The sequence below is a fragment of the Lagopus leucura genome, unplaced genomic scaffold (assembly GCF_019238085.1).
Source record: "Lagopus leucura isolate 7727_CA_CO unplaced genomic scaffold, USGS_WTPT01 Super-Scaffold_100159, whole genome shotgun sequence".
Lineage (NCBI taxonomy): Eukaryota > Metazoa > Chordata > Aves > Galliformes > Phasianidae > Lagopus > Lagopus leucura.
This window is the reverse complement of record NW_024962335.1, coordinates 7,864,483-7,883,522: the sequence shown is the minus strand read 5'-3', so window position 1 is coordinate 7,883,522 and position 19,040 is coordinate 7,864,483. Positions and strand designations below refer to the sequence as shown.

Below are 19,040 nucleotides of genomic sequence, written 5' to 3'. Positions count from 1 at the left end.
CTTCTGAGTGAGAAGTACCTTCTTGAGAGAGGATGAGCTAGGCCTTGCATAGCAAGGTGGTGTGGAACTGCTCTTGGTTCTCCCATGCTCTCCTGCTCTGCACTCTCTCCTCAGAGCTCTGAGGGCTCTCTTATTCCTTACCAGTGCACAGCACTTACTCTATTTCCTTCATGCAATGTGTATGTTTCTACCTCAGAACAGATGCTGCCCAGGAGAGTCTGGCTGTGCTGCCAGTGCTCTAAAGGTGGTGCAGGCAAACACACTTCTCTTAGAAATGCTCATCAACTCCTGTGTTTCCTCAAACCATTTGAAAAGCTCCAGTCCAACATGAGATGTTCCCCTGACACAGCTTCCACATGCACTTCCAGAAGTGAAACCTGTGTTAGACAGACCTACCTGGAACAGAGTGTTGGGTCCCTGCAGCCTGGCAGGACTCAGAGGAGCAACGGGGCTGAGGCTGCTCCAGAAATGGATGCTGGACAGCAGCGGGCTCGGGGTCAGCAATAATCCACTTGGGGTCTGCAAGACAGAAAAGGTCAATATTCTGTCATATGCGGAGTGGTTTTACCTCTGCTGAGGTAAAGCATAAGGAAAGAATAAGGAAATACTAAAGAAAACCTGGAGGTGCTCTTTCATACATGGGTACTGCCACAGCGAGAGGATTTGAGGCTGAGCTGTGCTCCGTTCAGATCTGCAGGTGTGCAAATGTGTGCTCGATGCCAGTGCTGAGCCAAAGCTCGCATCCCGATGGCTGGTGCTTGTACCTGTGAGCTGTAACACAGCCAAGTGCCAGCCAGAGCAAACCTCTCAACCTCTTCACATTAATTTCATGCAAATAGAGCAGTATCACCATCAGACAAGCATCAGAACCACTCGAGGAAACCTAAGCACAAACAGTGTAGGCTGGCCTCACATTGCATGTGGAAATTCATGTATCCTCATTTTCTGCCCTCATGCCACTATACAGCTGGTGCTGGATGTGAAAAACCTTCCTTATGATCTAAGCACAGCAAGTCTGAACTGGGGCAGCTCACTGCAGTGATGCTCAGGGAAGGGGCAGCACCTGAGCCCATTTCCAGCCTATGTTACAGCTGTCATGCCGAGGTTTTACAGTTAGATGCACACAGCTGCTGTACAGTTTTTATTTAATTCTTTACGTTGCAGGATGCTTCTTATCCACACTGGAAACAGACAGTTGAAGCCACACTGCTGCATAACCAAACATTAAAATAAACAGACCCAGGGCTACCCTATGAGGGTGCCATCTGCCTTCTCTGAGATGGGACAACCTGCCAAAAAAGCCGTGTAATGGCATTCAGTTGGATGATGGCCATCAGTGCCATAGTGAGGCATCCTACTGAAGGGGGTCACACATGTCCAGCCTGCAAGGTTTATATTTTGTTGCCCTCTTTTTTATATATATTTTAATGAAAAAAATAAAAATGAGGTTTTGTTACTTTCATACAAGTGCCCTGTATATTTTTTACTTGGCCCAAGACAATTCCTCTTCACTCAGCGTGTCCCAGGCAAGCCAAAAGGTTGGACACCTCTAATTCCCTTCTATAACTTTCAGGGTAGGAAGGACTCTGATTCAGAGATGAATGAGAAAATGAAGTGTTCAAAGAAATGATTACAGAATGAGGAGAGAAATTGTTCTTTATCCTGAGTTCTGTGGCAGCAGTAGATTAAAGCAAGCCTGTAATAACTCACGCTGTCATTCTGTCTAGCTGGCATCTGATAGGATTTGTCAAATTTGCTGCCTACAAGCAAAACACTTACTGTGGTTATAGCACAGATAGAGGCTGTATGGGCCTGCCAATGCACCTCATCTTTGGTTTGCCACACTCCCGTTCTTCCTGCCATTCATCAAATCACTCAGAGGCTTTACGGTGCACAAAATGACTGATAGCAGACCACAGATTTCCTCTTTCTTTGTGGCACAGCCCTGTATCTCAGTGGCCTGCAGGTGTGCCCGAGTCCCAGTGGCTTTGCACAAACTTCTGCATCCTGCTGAAAGGCACAGGGAGAGAAAGCACCATGCTGGCTAAGCACGTGTTCTGCTCCCCTGTCCCCATGAGGACTCCAAGCTGAGCAGGCACAGCACGTGCCCTGGGCATCCCAGCTGGGCCGTGCCTCATGGGAAGGCCTGCGGGTCCCTCTGGGCACGGTTTGATCCCCGACAGATGACTGGTTGAACTGTCTCATTCAATGCCAGTGTTTGCACCAACTTTCTTCAATATTTTTTTTTCCCTTCCAGGATTTTTTTGATGCAGTGGCAGCACGGAACAAAACTCACCGATGAACACATTGGATCATTTTCTGTTACGTGATTTTTTCTCTTAACCTCTGAATAAATAGATTTTTTTCCACAGACTTGCTTAAAAATCAGAACTGTACATCGACATTACCACAGAGATGTGATTAACTGGCAGTTATTTTATAGAGAACAGAAGAACCTACCAGTTATTCAGGTCTGTACTGAAAGGGAGCTCCGCCAAGTACTTTCTGGACCTGCAAAACTTTGCAAATCAAAGCTGGCTTAAAAGCCTGTCGTAGACACCAATCAGAATTATAAAACTGTTTGAGTTGGGACTCTTAAGGGCCATCTGGTCCTACACCCCTGCAGTGAGCAGGGACACTTACAGCTGATCAGGGTCCTCAGAGCCCCTACAGCCTGGTCTGGTGGGACATCCACCAGATTTTTTACTTACTCCCTGTTTGAAACCTAATATCACAATTTCAAGGGCTGCAACACCTAGCACAGAGCTCTGACCAAGCACCTCACAGTACCTATGCTCAGTTTCCAACCTACAAGAACCCTGTCCTCCCTTTCTTTCATTCTCCCCACAACCACATGGAAACCCCAGCGGTGCAGTGCCACAAGGAACCCTCTCTCCTCACATCGCTCTGGCAGTGGCTGACAACATGCCCCGAGCACTAAAACCCTTGGCCAAACTGAGAGAGAGCTGGCTATGGAAAGAGCACGTGAGGCTGGCCAGCCATACCTGTGCAGTGAAGAAAGCTGGAGTCAGAGATCCCGAAGGAAGAGCAGGGCTGTTGAGGGCAATGGAACCGATATCGGTGCTGGAAAGAACCATAGGTGGGGCTGAGATTTCCAAGCCTTTGGGTTTCTTAGCTTTTGGGGGAAGAGATGGCGACTTCGCCTTGGAGCCCGAGGAGAGGTTCAGCGGCTCGAGGGAATCTGAGTCGTGGCAACTGGACTCAAAGAAGAGGCTCCTGTGCTCAGAGGGGAGGGGTGAGGTGGGAGACAGCGACGGCGACCTGGAGGAGGATGATGATGGAGATGAGATGCTGGCACTGTTGGGTAGCATTAAGGAAGAGATTTTGGCTGATACGGGTGAGCTGAGAAAAGCAGAAGCAGCTGCTGTTTCGGAGGTGGAAGGCAATGACACCATGGGCCTCATGACTTGTTTGTCTGTTTTGTTTGTCACAAATCTTATAACAGTCCGCACTTCCTCGACCGGCGTGCTTCCTTCCGACTTCTCCTCCGGTTTTTCTGTTTTGATTGGCTTGTAAGGGTCTGGCTGGTTCTGCAGAGAGTTGATGGTGAAGGAGGAGTACAGGCCGGAGTGGATGTACTCGTTGCGGCTTGTGCTCTTCAGAGCCGACAAGCTGTGCTTGTGCACGTCCCTGCTCTCGGCGGCCATCTTACAGTCGCTGTCCTGCAGCAAAAGGCTCTCTCTGCTGATTTCCACGGCGTGTGGATCCATCTTTAAAATGTCAGGGAAGGACACAAACTTGTACACAAATTTTTGTCCAATCACCTTCTTGATGATGTTCTGCAAATACAAAAGCAGACGCTAGGAAGATCAGTATCATGGAGGCACGGAGTACAGCAAACACAAAGAGCAAAGGAGCACTGAGGCTTCCTCCACCCGCTCAGGGCCTTCAGAGAAACAAAGGGCACTATTTCTTGAGATTTCAAGTGATCTCACTTTTCCTGAAGCCCCTGGTAGAGGGTTTGTCTGGAAGCCTCCTCTTAAAAACTCTCCCCAGGCAGTGATCCTGTTGTGGGGCACACGCCTGCAGCCCCTCCTGCCTGCACTCTACAACCAGACCTGCCCTGCTATACACAAGGGAATGTGAACATTTACATTATTCCTAAAATGCTATTTGTTTTTCATTCAGGCACAGATTCTCAGAACAGTTGAGAAAACACACATTCATTTTAAAAAAAAAAAAAAAAGGAACATAAGCATCCTCCCTATTTATATATGGACAGGGCTCAATCCTGGGTGCTCACAGAGCCTGAACAACATCTTTTTTCTGCCACAAAAGCAGGGTTGATCTGGGGAGAGAGGAGTACGCACTTCTGTATTGGGTCACAGAATCACTAAGGTTGGAAAAGACCTCCAACACCATCCAGTCCAACTGTCCACCTACCACCAGTATTTCCCCACGAATCACGTCCCTCAGTACCACATCTAAACGTTCCTTGGCTGGCACTTCATTCAGACACCTTCTTGAATACAAAATGAATCTCAGGAAGAGATCTGCTCCCCAGCTCAGAGCTGCAGCACAGAGAAAGTTTCTTCTCAAGTTTGCAGCACGGATGCACGGTGCAGGAGGAGAACCAACTTTGGCAAGCTCAGGCTGGAAGCACAGAGCTGCTCTCTCCCAGGCCGAGCTGAACGCATGTTCTGCCCACCTGGCTGATCCCTCAGTGCCTATTTTTGCAGTCCTAAAGTTCAGGACGTATATTTAGCCCATGGAATATATCTGCGTACCTTTAATTCCCATGACTTTGGCCTTGGCCTAGATTTTTCTGTTAATTAGGTGAAACATCAGATGAATGCACTTCTTCTGTACCGTTTCATTTACATACTATCATAAACACAGAACCTTCTAACTATTCACACATGAGAAGAAACATCCCAACTGGATTTTGGTTTGTCTCTTTCTTTTAATATATACATTTTAGTTCAAAATAATCTCTCCTCTTAAGAGTTATTGTTCCACCAAGCACCAGAGCAACTTGTAGATGGACGCAGACTTAAAGCAGGGAACCACTGCTATAAAAGGCAGCCAAATGAGTTGAAGAGTTTATATATCCTCCATCATTATTAAACATATTTTCAGAAGGTCTCTGAGTGCAGCTCCTCTGTCTCCATATGCCTGCAGCAAGCCTACTTAATGATGGCTGCAGATGAAAAGGATTCAAGTGTAGGCCCCTCGAGCACTTTGCAGGCTTCTCTCAAATGAAGAGCCCCAGGAAATCTCCATCAGCATTTAAGAGAAAATAAGGACACAAATTAATTAACTGCCTCTCAAATGACGCTGTCACTTCAAGCATTTTTTGATGAACGACTGATGTGAAGGTTAAGAAGCAGCTTATTTTTACATCACTTTGGTGATCTGTCAGAATTATTCTGAGCTGCAGAAGATGGTTCCAACCAGGGAGGACAGCGACAGGCACCATGACAAGCAGGGCTCAGTTTCAAAGAGCAAAGGAGGTTTCCTGATACTGACTGCTTCTGCAGGCAGAATAGGCCTCTCAGTGGCAGGCCAGTGGGTGTACGTGCTCCTCCTGCCCCTTTGTGCCATTGGTTGGATTTTTTAGGTATCCTACCTGGCATCACACCGCTCTTTGAAGGCTCCGATGCCAGCTGGGTGCTGCTGCCTGATGGCTGCACTGCCCCCACCAGTGTGTTGGGAGCTCAGGCATATCTGCACCACAGCGCTTCGGGCACTCTGCCCACAGCATTCTAAAGACCAGTTCAGAGCAGGTGGGCCCCACGTGCTCCAACCTGGAGGGATAGGGATTGTCCTCCTCCACAGACCAGGTGAGCTGGATGCCAAAGGATTGGTGGCATGGCTCCTCCTGCACCTGAAACCAAGCTGTAATGTGGCTGAAGTTTTTACACTGACTTATGTCCACACTTCCTGATCGAGTCATTTAGAGCTAAGGTGTAACTATCTCTCAACACAACATCAGGATTTTAGCAGCTTGGCTCAAGCCTGTTAGCTCTCAAGTATGCAGGAGCCACTTGGAGCATCAGCTGGAACAGAGACCTGCTTCCCAGCAGAACTTCAGACTAAGGAGGTCAAGGGACACGAAGACAGACTGGGACACTTTTCCCTATAAACACCTATAATCAGGGTGCCTAGAATCCCCAAACCTGTGGCAGAATGGGATGAACTTGCCCCTAGGCACTGAAAGGACCCTGCCTGGGAAAGAAGGGCCAAGATCTGTAGCTGCTGCACTTAGTTCCCACTTTAACGTGTGGCAAGTTCCCAAGCTCTGAGAGTATCCAGGGATGCAACATCCACGGCAACACTTTGGCTGTGAGTTCTCCACCCTGTCTTCCACTTGAATAGGATTCTACCAGAACCTGCAGATGAAATAATCGCCTCCTCTTTCCAAATGGCAAAATTACTGTGACCTTTACAAAAACAAGGCAGGAGGAAATATTCACACTCCCATGTCTGAAGAATGTAAGCTGGCAGAAGGCAGCTGTGGCTGAAACGCTCCAAAACACAGGACATCAGCACGTGCAGGCAGGCAGACTGTTAACATCACACTTCATGCCTTTGTGCTTATTATGCTGCATGTGTACATGCCAAATTCTGTAAAGTTTGTGACAGAGGCACAGGTATTACTAAATCATGCACCTGTTCTGACCTTTGGCAGAGCAAGGCTCTTAGCAGCTGGACATCCGCCCTTCCTCACCCACCTCCACCAGGGACACACAGACCACTCTCTTGCCAGCCGGCTTTGGCCAGGCCACCGTTCACCACTGTTTTTTGGGAGTTTCTTGGGTTTTCTCCTCTACCCATTATCTCAGTGCCATACTCTTTACTCTCATCTTTCAGGAAGGACAGCATCAACTAACTACTTTTATGCTATTTCAGATAAAGTATTACTTGACTTCCACCCGCCACTCTCAAAAGGAGCTCTTTTTAATTCTCCAAAAAGCTACTTCCTAATGCTCCTTCAAATACTTCCTTAAGACCCCTCTCACCTGTACCACTACAAAGCATACAGCTGGTAACCTAGTGCCATCATACTGCTATAGTTTCACTGCCATCTTTCCATGAATAAAACTCAAGACTTCAACAAAAGCAGAATAATAATTTCTGCTCTCACTCTATATCCTGAAATTTTGGAAGCAGACCAAGCAATGGACCTTTTCCCAAGAGAATTGTTCCACACTGCCACACACACTTGGGCATTAAATACCAGAACTGGTAACCAGGGTATGGGGTCTGACGTGTTCTTACAGGCAGGAAGGGAGGGCTGAGGGCACCTCAGAAGCCTCTGAGTACCTGAGAAGCACTGTCCCCTCTGCTGCAGCAAGCACAAACAAGAATGCATGTTATTTATGTACTACACATTGTGCTGCCTTCTATATCTAAAAAGAGGGCAGCCAGTAACTGAAGTTAAAATGATTTATTCTGTCTTCAGAAGACAGACTGAATAGCAGTCACTGAGTAAAGCCTCAGGGCACATGCTCTTCAGAGAGGACTCAAAAATATTGAATAGTTGCTTGTTGCAATGGTATACGATTGTGTAATTAAAGCAGCATAACTCATGCAAACATTATGCAGGGAACTATGACTTCTGCATTGCCTAACTTCTGAAGACGTGACTTCCACAACTCTAACATCCTATTGATGTGGATATCTGGATGCAGTTCCCTGGATTTGTCCCTCAAAACTTTTATCACATGGTGTCATCTTGAAATATTCATTGGGAACTTTAGCAGTCTGGAAACCTCTATAGAGAATCCCAAAAAGTATCCATCATTTCAGTTATCAGCAAATAAGAAAGCAACTGGGCAACTTCAACAATAATAAAAGTACTAATCCTTCTTAAATTGGGATTTTGTTTCTGAACACCAAGAAAAAGTACTCTGCTTGGGAACTGAAGATGCTCAGATTGTAGGTTGTGCAGGATTCCTTCCCTTAGTGCTATTTGTCATCTGTGTATTGCTCTGTTAAGGCAACACAGGAAATGCATTAAACACAAAGAGTGAAGGCAAATTTGGGTAACAAATGAAGCAGGAAATGGAAAGTCTTCAGATTATCTACAAACCTTTAGCAACCAGAATCTCAGCAGCAAACGGAGACATGCCACACCATACATTTCCTGGGGTGCTTTATATGTGAATTTAACATAAACCCAGCCATCAGCCTCAACAGCACATCATCTGCTTCAAAGCCAAGCTAAGGAACTTGCCCTAATTGTGTTATTTTTCTCCAGCACTGGAATTAATTTACTTTTAACTTCAGATGAATCAGATGATGAATTTTAACAAGCGAGCGTTCCCCCCAAGCACAGTGGCAGAGCTTATAAACCCCCACTTATCCAGTGATCAGCTTTTATTTCTCCACAGCGAATAATTTCAAAGACAAACTCACTTGGTGTCAGCCGCATACAGCAGCAGAGGGTGGCCCAAGGAAGGAAGGCCCAGCCCATGGGCCACCATCACCTCTCAAAGATCAATGCACTTGCCTCAAACTCACATGCTGCCACATCATTGGAGTTCAAGGTGGAGAAGACCCTGTAGATACACAAGGCCATAATATATGGAGAAAGAATAGCTTATCCTTCTCTCCGCCAAGGAGCTATGAACTCCACTGGGCTGCAGAACTGAAAAAAATGGCCCAAATCCCTGTGCTACACCTAGATAAAATTAGCAAATGGAGGAGAGCACATAGGTCAAGAAAGCAGCAGTAAGAACAGTGAGCAACAACCATACCATGCTGAAGACCATACAGCCACTTCTCTGGCAGATGGTGAGTAGTGGAGACAGTAGAGATGACAAAGGTGTGTGCATGAAGGGGGTGGCAGCAAGCAAGCAACCAGAAACAGAATAAGGAGAAAGGGAGGCTCAAGTAAAGAGCCATTACATTCCTTTGATTTGAAGAGATCAGAGAGATCTTAGAGGACGAGTGCTACAAATATCTTGTCCCCTATTTTCAAGCAGTGCCTGCTCAGTCAATAATGGTGTATTTGTACTTTGCATGTGCTGCTCATCCACCAGCAGGCTCTCTGTCCCCACTGATCCCAGTTAAGTTTATAATTGGAGAGGCTGGAGTCAAATAGTGAAGCGAATTTCCCCATGCTGAGCAGAAGCCTTTTTAGCACTTTGTGAAGGGGAATTCATCATAGCAGCTGCTTGGAACAGCCGCTGCGGTGTCCTCTGAATCCCTTTGTGCCTTCTAAGCCAGGCCACCTTTGAAAGATGTTAAGTGGAAAAATCCGACTTCTGGCAGACAGAATACTAAAAACATTTTACTGTAATACTTAGAGCTCTAAATCTGCATCTAAAAAATTCCTACAGTTTCATACAGTCTTTCAAATTCCAATGTGAGGAACAAAAAGGCTGGTCAGAAAATTGCACAAAGTTAATTTGCAATCAACATGGGTTTTGGTTGCTGTGTTGGACTGGCTGCCCAGTCACACTGTGCCTCCAAGATTTAGTGCACTACAAATAATGCATGAGAACAGTATTCCGAGTTCAGTCCTGCAGCATCAAGCTCCCCTACCATGTGCAGGTAGCACACATGCCATAACTGTGTTGAGCATCAGTTTAACTCACCATATAATCTCACCTCACTGTCCTTTCTCTAAACCAAGATGGGAACAGACCACTAAGCATGGCTGTGAAGTATTCCTTTCTAATACACAAAATTCTAATGGTTCTTCTTTTTAATGTAATCTTCAAGAATAACAAGGAACAGTCAAAACAAAAAATTCAGACATATTACTAAAAGCATCCATTTAAGGGGAAATAATTCCAAAATGATTTAATATTAATAGAAACAATAAAATGTCATCCAAAAAAGGTTGGAAACAATTTGTGAACTCCTTGAATTTGGTAAAATCTGAAATTGCATAAGGTGAATATGCTAGCTATTTTAGCAGCTCAAAAGTTGTGCTCTGTAACTCTGTCTTTTTATTACCCTGCCACATCTCAGACTGCCTTCAAACATCTTTCTGTTGCAGCAATCTAACACAAATTCTGCTTATTCCCTGTTCTCATCTTTGCATTCTGTTGCCACCATGCTGCTGTCAAAGAATAAGACCAAGGACTAAATGTCCAAGTGAAGGATGGTTTCAAGAGAGTGAGAGTCATCTTACCAACTCCCACTATTCTGCACAAGTTTGATTTTCACACGTGCCAGCCAACAGTACCCTCTACTGACTTCTTCTAGATTACAAGCATGGTCACAATCCCTGAAAATCAGAAGCAAGCTGGTTGATCTAAATACTTCCAGATTAGTATGGTCAAGTTTTTCTTCCAGATTTCAGTTTCTTAAAAACAGGTTGAAAATGGACGTGCCTACACCACCCATCTGTCACCAGCTTCTGAGAGGGGCAAATAAACACAGCTTGCCAGTTACGAGGTTGCTGCCAGAACAATGCTGACTCCTTAGGGCCTGATTAGTTCTATCAAACCTCCACAGATGTATTTCTGAGCCTTTTTGTCAGCATGAAGAAGGGGCAAAATTCAACAGGTTCTGCAAGGGCAAATAAATTAGACAATAAAGCATACACCCCATTATTTTGAGTTCAGATATCCTGAAGATAAATTCACAAGTCAGAGTAAATCTAACATCCTACTGCAAGCATAGTCTTCAACTGTAATGAGCTCAGCATGAAACTGCTACCTGGCACATATACCCAAACGCTGCCCTGCTCTGACACCCACCATCTGATCGGTTGCTTGTCTGTTTGCTACTCTTACTCTGCACTTTCATCCAGTTAAACACATCACTGCTCATTCACATATATTAATGCTAATTAAATAACAACAACATATAAGATTGACTACTGCGGAAGCTAATGTGGATTGTATCCTAAAATAATATAGTGGAAAAATTCCCAACCCTTGGAAATGCTTAGCATTAACAACTGATGAGCTACACAGAGATTCTTGCAAGGTAATGCTGCTCTGTCAAAATATTTCTAAATGTTTTTCAATGCTGTGTTCCCACATTAGCATTATGATCCAATACAATTATAAAAAAAGAAAATCTACTACGAAGCTCAAGCAAGTTAAAGCAAAGGCCAACAGCATCCAGGTTCCAAAAGTTGTGTCCCACAAAAACTTTGAAAACTCATGCCCACCCTCTATGCTGTTGGGTTGTCTGTGTGTTCTTTCCTTGCTCTAGCATAGGGGGTACCTGCTGGCATAGCTGCCACTACCTGCTGCACTGGAGCATCACTGCTTTCTACCACCTCCCTGCATTCTGAAGATCCTGTGCAGGCTCCAATAATCAAACAGCTCTCTGTTATCAACAGTTATTTTATTATTGTCAAAAGCTACAGAAAATATCAGGTAGCCAAACACAGAAGCATACAAAAGCATCAGTAAGCGTAAGCCTAAATCAAAACCTCGCCCCACCCCTGCCCCCAGAAATGGGCATGCAGTGCTTTCCTGTCCATCTTGGCTGCCTTCTTACCTCCACAATTGCCTCTGGAAGTAGTGTCTGCTGTAAAAACTAATTGGGAGAACTTTAAAAAGTATCCACAACAGGGTTGAAATGTTAAACGGTAGTGTTTCTACTTTCTTAGTCTGCATGAGAAGAACAAAATTTACCTTGTCATAATAGTATCTGAGCGCTCGGCTCAGCTTGTCATAGTTCATATTAGTTTTGTTTTTTCTGAGTCCCCACAGCTTAGCCACTTCTTCTGCCTTGAGTAGCTTGAATTCGCCATCATTAGACGTCCAGCAAATCAGGTGCTCATGTTTCTGGTCTAGCAGCAACTGCAAAAGGAACTGCCACAGTGTGATTGCACTCTCCATACCTACAAGGGACAAAGGAGAGCAACGGTGTGAAAAACATCTGGGAGCAGGTGTTTCAGCCAACACTCAGTTCAGTGATAAGCTCTGGGTAAGAATCATCTGACATAATTTAGCAAAGGAAACCACACTGTTCACAACCAAACTTCCATAAGACCAGCAAGTCTCAAACTCCCGTTTCGGTATATTTTGCACTGCTATGATGAGACATATAAGAATACAGCAAATACTCAGCAAAGCACTGCCCACTTAGTTTAGATGGTACAGGGTCATCTTCAGTCAAGGTCTACACCATAGTGCATGCAGCTACCTTTGAAAGGAATGTACAACAAACAAAACAGATTTTATATAACCCATGCTGGAAGCAACTGCAAAACTGCTACTTACTGTCATGACAGGTATACTAAACTTGGATGTTCCCCCATCCAAGAAGAACAGAAAGATGAGGAAAAAATGGAGAAGTTCCTTTGTTTTGAGGACCAGAAACCACACTTCCCCTTCCCACCACAGCCTACCTTCCCTATTTCATACAGCCTTTATACCTTTTGCTTGTTGCAGTGCCTCAAATGGTTCTTGCTGTTCCTGTCAGCCAATTTAAACAGCTCTAAAGCTACAACCTATTCTGCAGGCATGATGAAAGTTTTTTTCAGGCACTGCAAGAGAAGAATAAATGTAAGAATAAATAAATCCTAGTTCAGCACAGGCACATATACTCCTGAACCTGAGCCTCTTAGCACTGAAGACAACTTATTATTGCAATAAAGATAGAGCTGCAACTGGCTTTTTGAACTACAGAGCTAGAAAATATTTCCCCTCACTTTCAACAACACTGGCAGCCTCAGCACGTTTAATACTATCTTAAATCATTTTTTCTTGGCCGCTTCTGACTTTCAATTTGGGTATGTGGGGGGTGCTGATTCTCCTCCTCTACTCTGCCATCATAAGGCCCTACTGGGAACACTGTTCAGCTCTGGGGCTTGCAGCATGTGGAGGACATGGACTTGTTCGAGTGGGTCCAGAGGAAAGCAATAAGCATGATCAGAGGGCTGGAGTACCCCTATGAACACAGGCTAAAAGAGTTGGGGTTGCTCAGCCTGAAGCATAGAAAACTCCAAGGAGACCTCACTGTGGCCTTCCAGCACCTAAAGAGCCTACAGCAAAGCTGGAGAGGGACTCTTTGTCAGAGAGAGCAGTGATAGCACAAGGAATAACAGTTTTAAACAGAAAAAGGATAGGTTCTGATCAAGTATAAGGACGAAGTTCTTAACTATAAGGGTGGTGAGGCACTGGAACGTCGTAGATTCCCCATCCCTGGAGGTTCTCAAGGCCGGGGTGGATGGGACCTTGGTGGGAGGTGTCCTTGCTCATGGCAGAGGACTGGAACCGGATGATATTTAAGGTCCCTTCCAACCACCCTATGACTCTACATTATCTCTAACTAATGCAGATTCAGAGATGCCAGCACTACTGGGTCAATTCACGCCGCTGTGAATGGGGTCAGTTATTACTTAACTTTGTGTAACAACAGCTATTTTTGTCTTTATCGAAACAAACTCTTGATTTTTAATCTCCCTGTTCATTTTGGTTCCCAGTATATTACCCTCACATATCAGGATCCCTGCCTCACCTTGCCTTTGGTGTGCTGACCACCAGAGGGCAGGAGACCTCCAGCTATCCCTGCAGGCAGCAGTGCAGCAGGGGACTGCTTTCCCTCTTCAGTCTGCCCAGAGCTACAGAAACCCTTTATTTCTCTCACTAACTCACTAGATGCTGCTGTATGCTTGTCTTCACCACGCACTAGTTGAAAAGGAAAATAAATGACATACACTTCACTTGGTAAAAACAAGGTAAAGATACTCGAAAAGGTCGCAGTGTTGCAGAAAAACAGAATTCAGAGTTTTGCTCCAAACAATTTCCACTGGCCAAACAAGGTTTTGCAGAATTAATTATGGTGTTACTATCTTTACAAAAGCCTCATTTCTCTACATGACTGAGAATGCAGTGGGAATGACAGAAGGACAAACATCTACAACAGCCAGCTGCGTAACACAACTTCACAGCACCTTCACAAGATAGCAAAGCCTCACAGGGCTGTTAGGTATTCTTGAAACAAAACTGCCTCTTATGGCTGCTTTGGCACTTTCAAAGGGTTTACATTTGCTTTGTTGAATTATTTTTATCACTTTATAGCCAGGGTAAGGCAAGAAAGATATATTCAGCTAGAATTCAGCTAGAAATATACCTGGAAGTTACATATTTGCTTTACAACCTTTAGTATTAAGTTCTTCTAAATTACACCATCTGTGCAAGTGTTAAGTGCATTCTTTATAGATCATTCATCTCTAATGTCATAATTATTAAAGTGGCCCTATTCATCTGGCACACACATACATTACAAAGCTTTAAATATTAATGAAAAATATGTACATTACCACACACGGTAGGTATATGCAGACACATGACTCTAAAACAATCAGTTTCTATACACTATATATTATACAGAGATACTTGCATCATTTCAGCTTGAATCATATTGCCCTACTTGAACAAGAAATCATAAACAGAACTTTTTTTACTCCAGAAAATTGTTAGTAGTGGTAAATAACTTCCTTTAAAATTTTTTTAAAAATGCTTACAAGTGTCCTAGGCTACAGACTTGTGTAAGTAATGTCACAGAATGGAAGGGGATGGTAGGGACCTCTGGAGATCATCAACCACCCCACTGAAGCAAGTTCCCTACAATACTTTACACATGAAAGCATCCAGGCAGATCTTTAATATCTCCAGAGATGGAGCCTCCACAACCTCTCTGGGCAGTCTGTTCCAGCGCTCGGTCACCCTCACTGGAAAGAGGCTCTTCCTGAGCATCAGATGGAACTTCCCATGTACCAGCTTGTGTCCATCGTCCCTTGTCCTGTCGCTGCCCAGGCTCTTTTGCTACTGAGGAAATTAAAGATGGGAGAGTTATACAATCACCAACAGCTCCACCTCCATGACATTCCTCAGAACAGTCCTCAGAGATGCGATCCTTCCCTTCCAGACTATTAATCACATCTTCTTTCAGATGATCAGCAATCATGCCTCTTCAGAGAGTTCAGGTGGCACTGATCTCACAGTAAAGCATACTTTGCTGCAGATTCTCTCATCCCCACTCACCTCTGGCTAAGAAGATAACCTCACTGGGTAACCTACAGCTAACACTGCACTACACTTACCATCATGAGCCTATTTTTCGATGCTTATCACCTCTTCAAATGTAAACAGTTTTGGATTCCTCTGTATTCACCAAGTGTGGGCCTCAGGATGACTCAGCTGTGGGTGGATCAGCACAAGGCTGTGTGAGCAGAACATCCTACACAGGCACCCACTCAGTGCTACCATCCTGGTAACAAAGGAGAGGCTTCTTCCAATGAGCAACATCTATAAAAGGTGACTGCAACCATTGTTAAAGGAAAAGGTGGGTCCTGACCAGTTCTTCAACCACCTGGGAAGCATGCATGACCTCTGGGGGCAATCCAGGTGCATCCAGATGATCCAGGGCATCAATTTAGTCAGCTCCTCACCAACCTGTTTGCCTTATCTTTTGCCCAGTGAAAGTTGTGAGTCAGGTCTCCATGCTTATGGCTCTGAATAGACTTCATACAGAACCTGCACACCTAAAAATTCGGTATCTGTGTGCATAATTGGTACCTGTATAAGTCTGCTCTTGGATACAAGCCAAGCTTGTGCATACTGAAATGAGATTAAAAGAGCTCTGTGCAGCAATGCACTCCAACCCCTGTCTGCCACAGAGTTCCTATGTAAAGCTTCCCATATTGCTCACAAGCTTACAGCAACTATATATGCATAATTCCTGCATGAAGCAAATCAGGTGAATTACATTTTCAGATGATCATTACTCATATGCCCCTTTTCTTCCAAGCATCCAACTTGATGCCATCAATTCTGAAGTGCTGAGCACTGAATATTCCCAGCTGTAACCACCTTAAATGGAAACTTTGTGGTCAGCATAAATGATGATGTAAAACCTTAAATATTATGACAAAAGAGGCTTTGGCATTTCAAATGAACTACTTTGTAGGTGGTAAACTGGTGTTAATGTTGGTGCCCTGCTTTCATTCCCTAAAACAATTTGTAGGGGATTAATAGAAACTCGCATCCTCTTCTTCAAATGGTCCAAAATTCTTGATTTCCAATCAGCTCAACCACAATATGAAGCTCGCCTTTCTTTCTGGGCACCATTTTGGGGTTTCACAAATTATTCATTCTCCCCCTAGGAGGACAACATGGCCCCACAGTGCACATGCACCCGATTTGAGTGGTGGATTAGTACAATTATCTGAAAGAAGCATTACAGGCCATGTAATTTAACCACTAAGCTATTATAAATTGTAACTGGGAAGAATCAGAAATCATCAGAAAACTTTGTGCATCATTTATATATTTTTTACTTCTTTTGAACTTCTACTGATTGAAAAGGAATCCTGTATTTCTCCTTAATATGCATAATGCGTATAGGAATGTGGTCACTTCCTATGAGGCATGTATTTCATATTTCATATTTCATTCAACTATTAGTATTGAAATGTAACAATAAATAATCCTCTTACTTCTGTGCTCTGCACAGGATTTGAATGCTGGGCAGAAAATAATACACGGAATTATACACTGAGTTTACATGGGCTAAAAGAAAAATAGTTTTTAAAAAGCAGTTATTTAGTGGCGTTCATTTATGGTACAGAATGAAACAGGCAACCTATGGAACAGAAACATACATTCTGTGCCACGGAAAGACTAACCTCATATAGACAACAGAGTCAGAATTTATTTCTTCATGTTATTTTTACCGTGGTTTTGCAACTTTGCTCTTTTTTGAATATTTATACAGTGAATTTGAGGCTCAGGAAACAAAATCCGCTGGACTTGTAATAGTATGGTAATTTTACTTTGTCATCCGTTTCACTATCACTGATGCAAACAAAATCAGAGGCTGAGCTGAAATGAATTACACTTGGAAGTGCATACAACGTCCAAAGGATGTTTCAGGTCTGAAAATCCAGTTCTCAGGCAACGGTGACAGCCAACCATGTTAACACCCTGTCTGCATTCCTAAGGTGCGTGCTTTCCAATGTACCCCTGTATGAATCCTACCGACTGCACGCCAGTGTGACACAACGTTACCTCCATGTGTCAGATGTTACCTTCAGGACCGGTGTGTGAAGAAGGCAACTCGAGATACCTGTGCTGCCAACACTGCCCCTGTTTGTTTCAAACAAACTCCTCAGTTTCCTGACTGATATGCATGAACTTGGAGCAGCAACAAAGTCAGCACTGAAAGGCCTCCCTGAAGGGCAGGCATCCACAGGGCATCCTACCCAAGATCTCATTTTCCTACACAGTGATAGGTGGGAGCGAGGGAAGCCAAAGCCTGCCTCTCTGCTCAGTGTAAGGAGACCGGCTTCTACCAGTACCAGCAAGAACAGTGAAAACTTTATCTAAGTCACACTAGAAATGGTTCAGACATACAAAAGAAACGTGCGTGCTGATGGGCTGCGTTGCTACTTCCTGACCATGACAATACACATCAAATTCTATGGGATAAGATGCCAGTAAGGTGGCATTAAGGCTTCAAAAATAAGTCATTTATCTACTGGGAAAAAGTTAAACAAATATGCAAGCCATCTTCAGGCATCAGAAAACCAGGAGGCTCAGAGACAAAGCTAGCTAAAGAAGGAGTTCCCTATCAGATTAATGACATGAGCAGTGAGATAAGCAGAACGCTCTTTGAAGCATTAAGTTTTGTAAGACTATTGCATAAGAAAAGCTAGATGAAGGCAAGGAAGCCAGAAAGCAGCCCTGTAGCATTATGGATGCCTGCGCAGTTCCTCAGCTTCCACATGAAGAAAGAGCACCTTACAGCTGCACACTCGTCCTTCATTCCCCCCAGACATGCCAGGCCTCCTAACTGAAATCCTTTATCCCCACTCAACATTTAGCTCCTCTGCGGCCTAAGAGACATTCTGCTGATCCTGGACAATCTATACAAACAAGCTCTGAAGCCTAAAACCAGAGATCATTCCAAGCATGAGGATCATAACCAGCTCCTTGGGACTTCAGAGGGCTTGCAGAATACACCTGGTGCTCCAAGCCATAAAGCAGGGCACGGCACTTGGGGTAGAGGGGGGATGGATGGGTGGGAGAGGGGGCAAGGGGAGCCTGGGGGCAGAAAAAATTCAGTTGGGGATCAATTAAATGAGGAAGGTGTCAGCCAGCATTATGCACTTTAGGTAGTCACAGAGAGCTGGTGATCAGACGTGTATGTGAAAAGGATTAAGACGCAGACTCAGGGCACGGAAATGAATGTCACTTGACGTCTGAAAAACACAGCCTTTTCCTTCTGCAGCCAAAGCAGCTGTGGAAGATCCAGCTCCTTTTCTTACACTCGGCTATAGCAGGCACACACCTCCATTTACACTGCTCTCACAGGGAAGTCAGTGCTCCTGCAAGCACGCAGCATTTCTCCATAACAAATGCCGAATTCTTCATTCTCAACCAGTCCAGGAAATGCGTGTATATTTTTTGTGCATCCATTTACTGCTTTTGTACCCTAATTCTGGCGAGCAGAACATTTTTTGGAGCAGTGCGACGTGGGGCATTGTTAGGTTCTCATTCACGTTCGCATTCAGCTTCCTTTATTTCTGCAGGTTGCAGCCAGGAAACTGGAAAATGGGCCACAGGAAACCTGGCCTCCTACATCTGTCCCAGTTTGTAATAGCAGCTCTGGTTTTATTTTTCTAACTGTCTCAGGTTCGTTTTAACCCTTGAGAGGACTGCAACAACATGTGAAAGAACATGCCCACTCTCTTTTTCAATTTCTAATTCTCAGTATTAGAAATTGAGATGTTGCTAATCTATTCTCATTTTTAAAATGTGGTAATATTTATAAGCAGTTAAGTGACTTTTAAAAAACTTCATTAGAAATTACCAAAATAATTCAATTCTGCAAGGGCACATATCAAAGATGAAATAATGTGTTTAGGGAGTAAAACCACTGAGTAAGGCTACCTCTAGCTGCTTCAGCCATATATATTTTACACATTGCTCTACGATTAATATTTGTATGGAAGTCTGAACTCCTTACAAATGCTCTACGCTGACTTTTTCCCTTTACGTTTTAGTTTCTAAAAAAAAAAAGAGAAGAGAAGAGAAGAGAAGAGAAGAGAAGAGAAGAGAAGAGAAGAGAAGAGAAGAGAAGAGAAGAGAAGA

The 19,040-nt window shown here is 44.2% G+C and overlaps 1 protein-coding gene across 2 annotated transcripts in view; it reads right to left on the bottom strand.

Moving 5' to 3' along the window:
- Nucleotides 1–19,040, bottom strand: part of ELK3 (ETS transcription factor ELK3) — a 32,793-nt gene that overhangs the window by 3,374 nt on the left and 10,379 nt on the right. Inside the window, exons 1-4 of one of the 2 annotated variants that reach the window (XM_042890321.1) lie at nucleotides 12,317–12,415; nucleotides 11,571–11,779; nucleotides 3,006–3,800; nucleotides 397–519 (exon numbers count right to left, since the gene is read on the bottom strand). In XM_042890321.1, the coding sequence (XP_042746255.1) occupies nucleotides 397–519; nucleotides 3,006–3,800; nucleotides 11,571–11,777 (1,125 nt within the window). In that variant the 5' untranslated portion in view covers nucleotides 11,778–11,779; nucleotides 12,317–12,415. Of the gene's footprint in view, nucleotides 1–396; nucleotides 520–3,005; nucleotides 3,801–11,570; nucleotides 11,780–12,316; nucleotides 12,416–19,040 lie in introns of those variants that run through there. The other variant, XM_042890320.1, reaches the window with a different exon arrangement.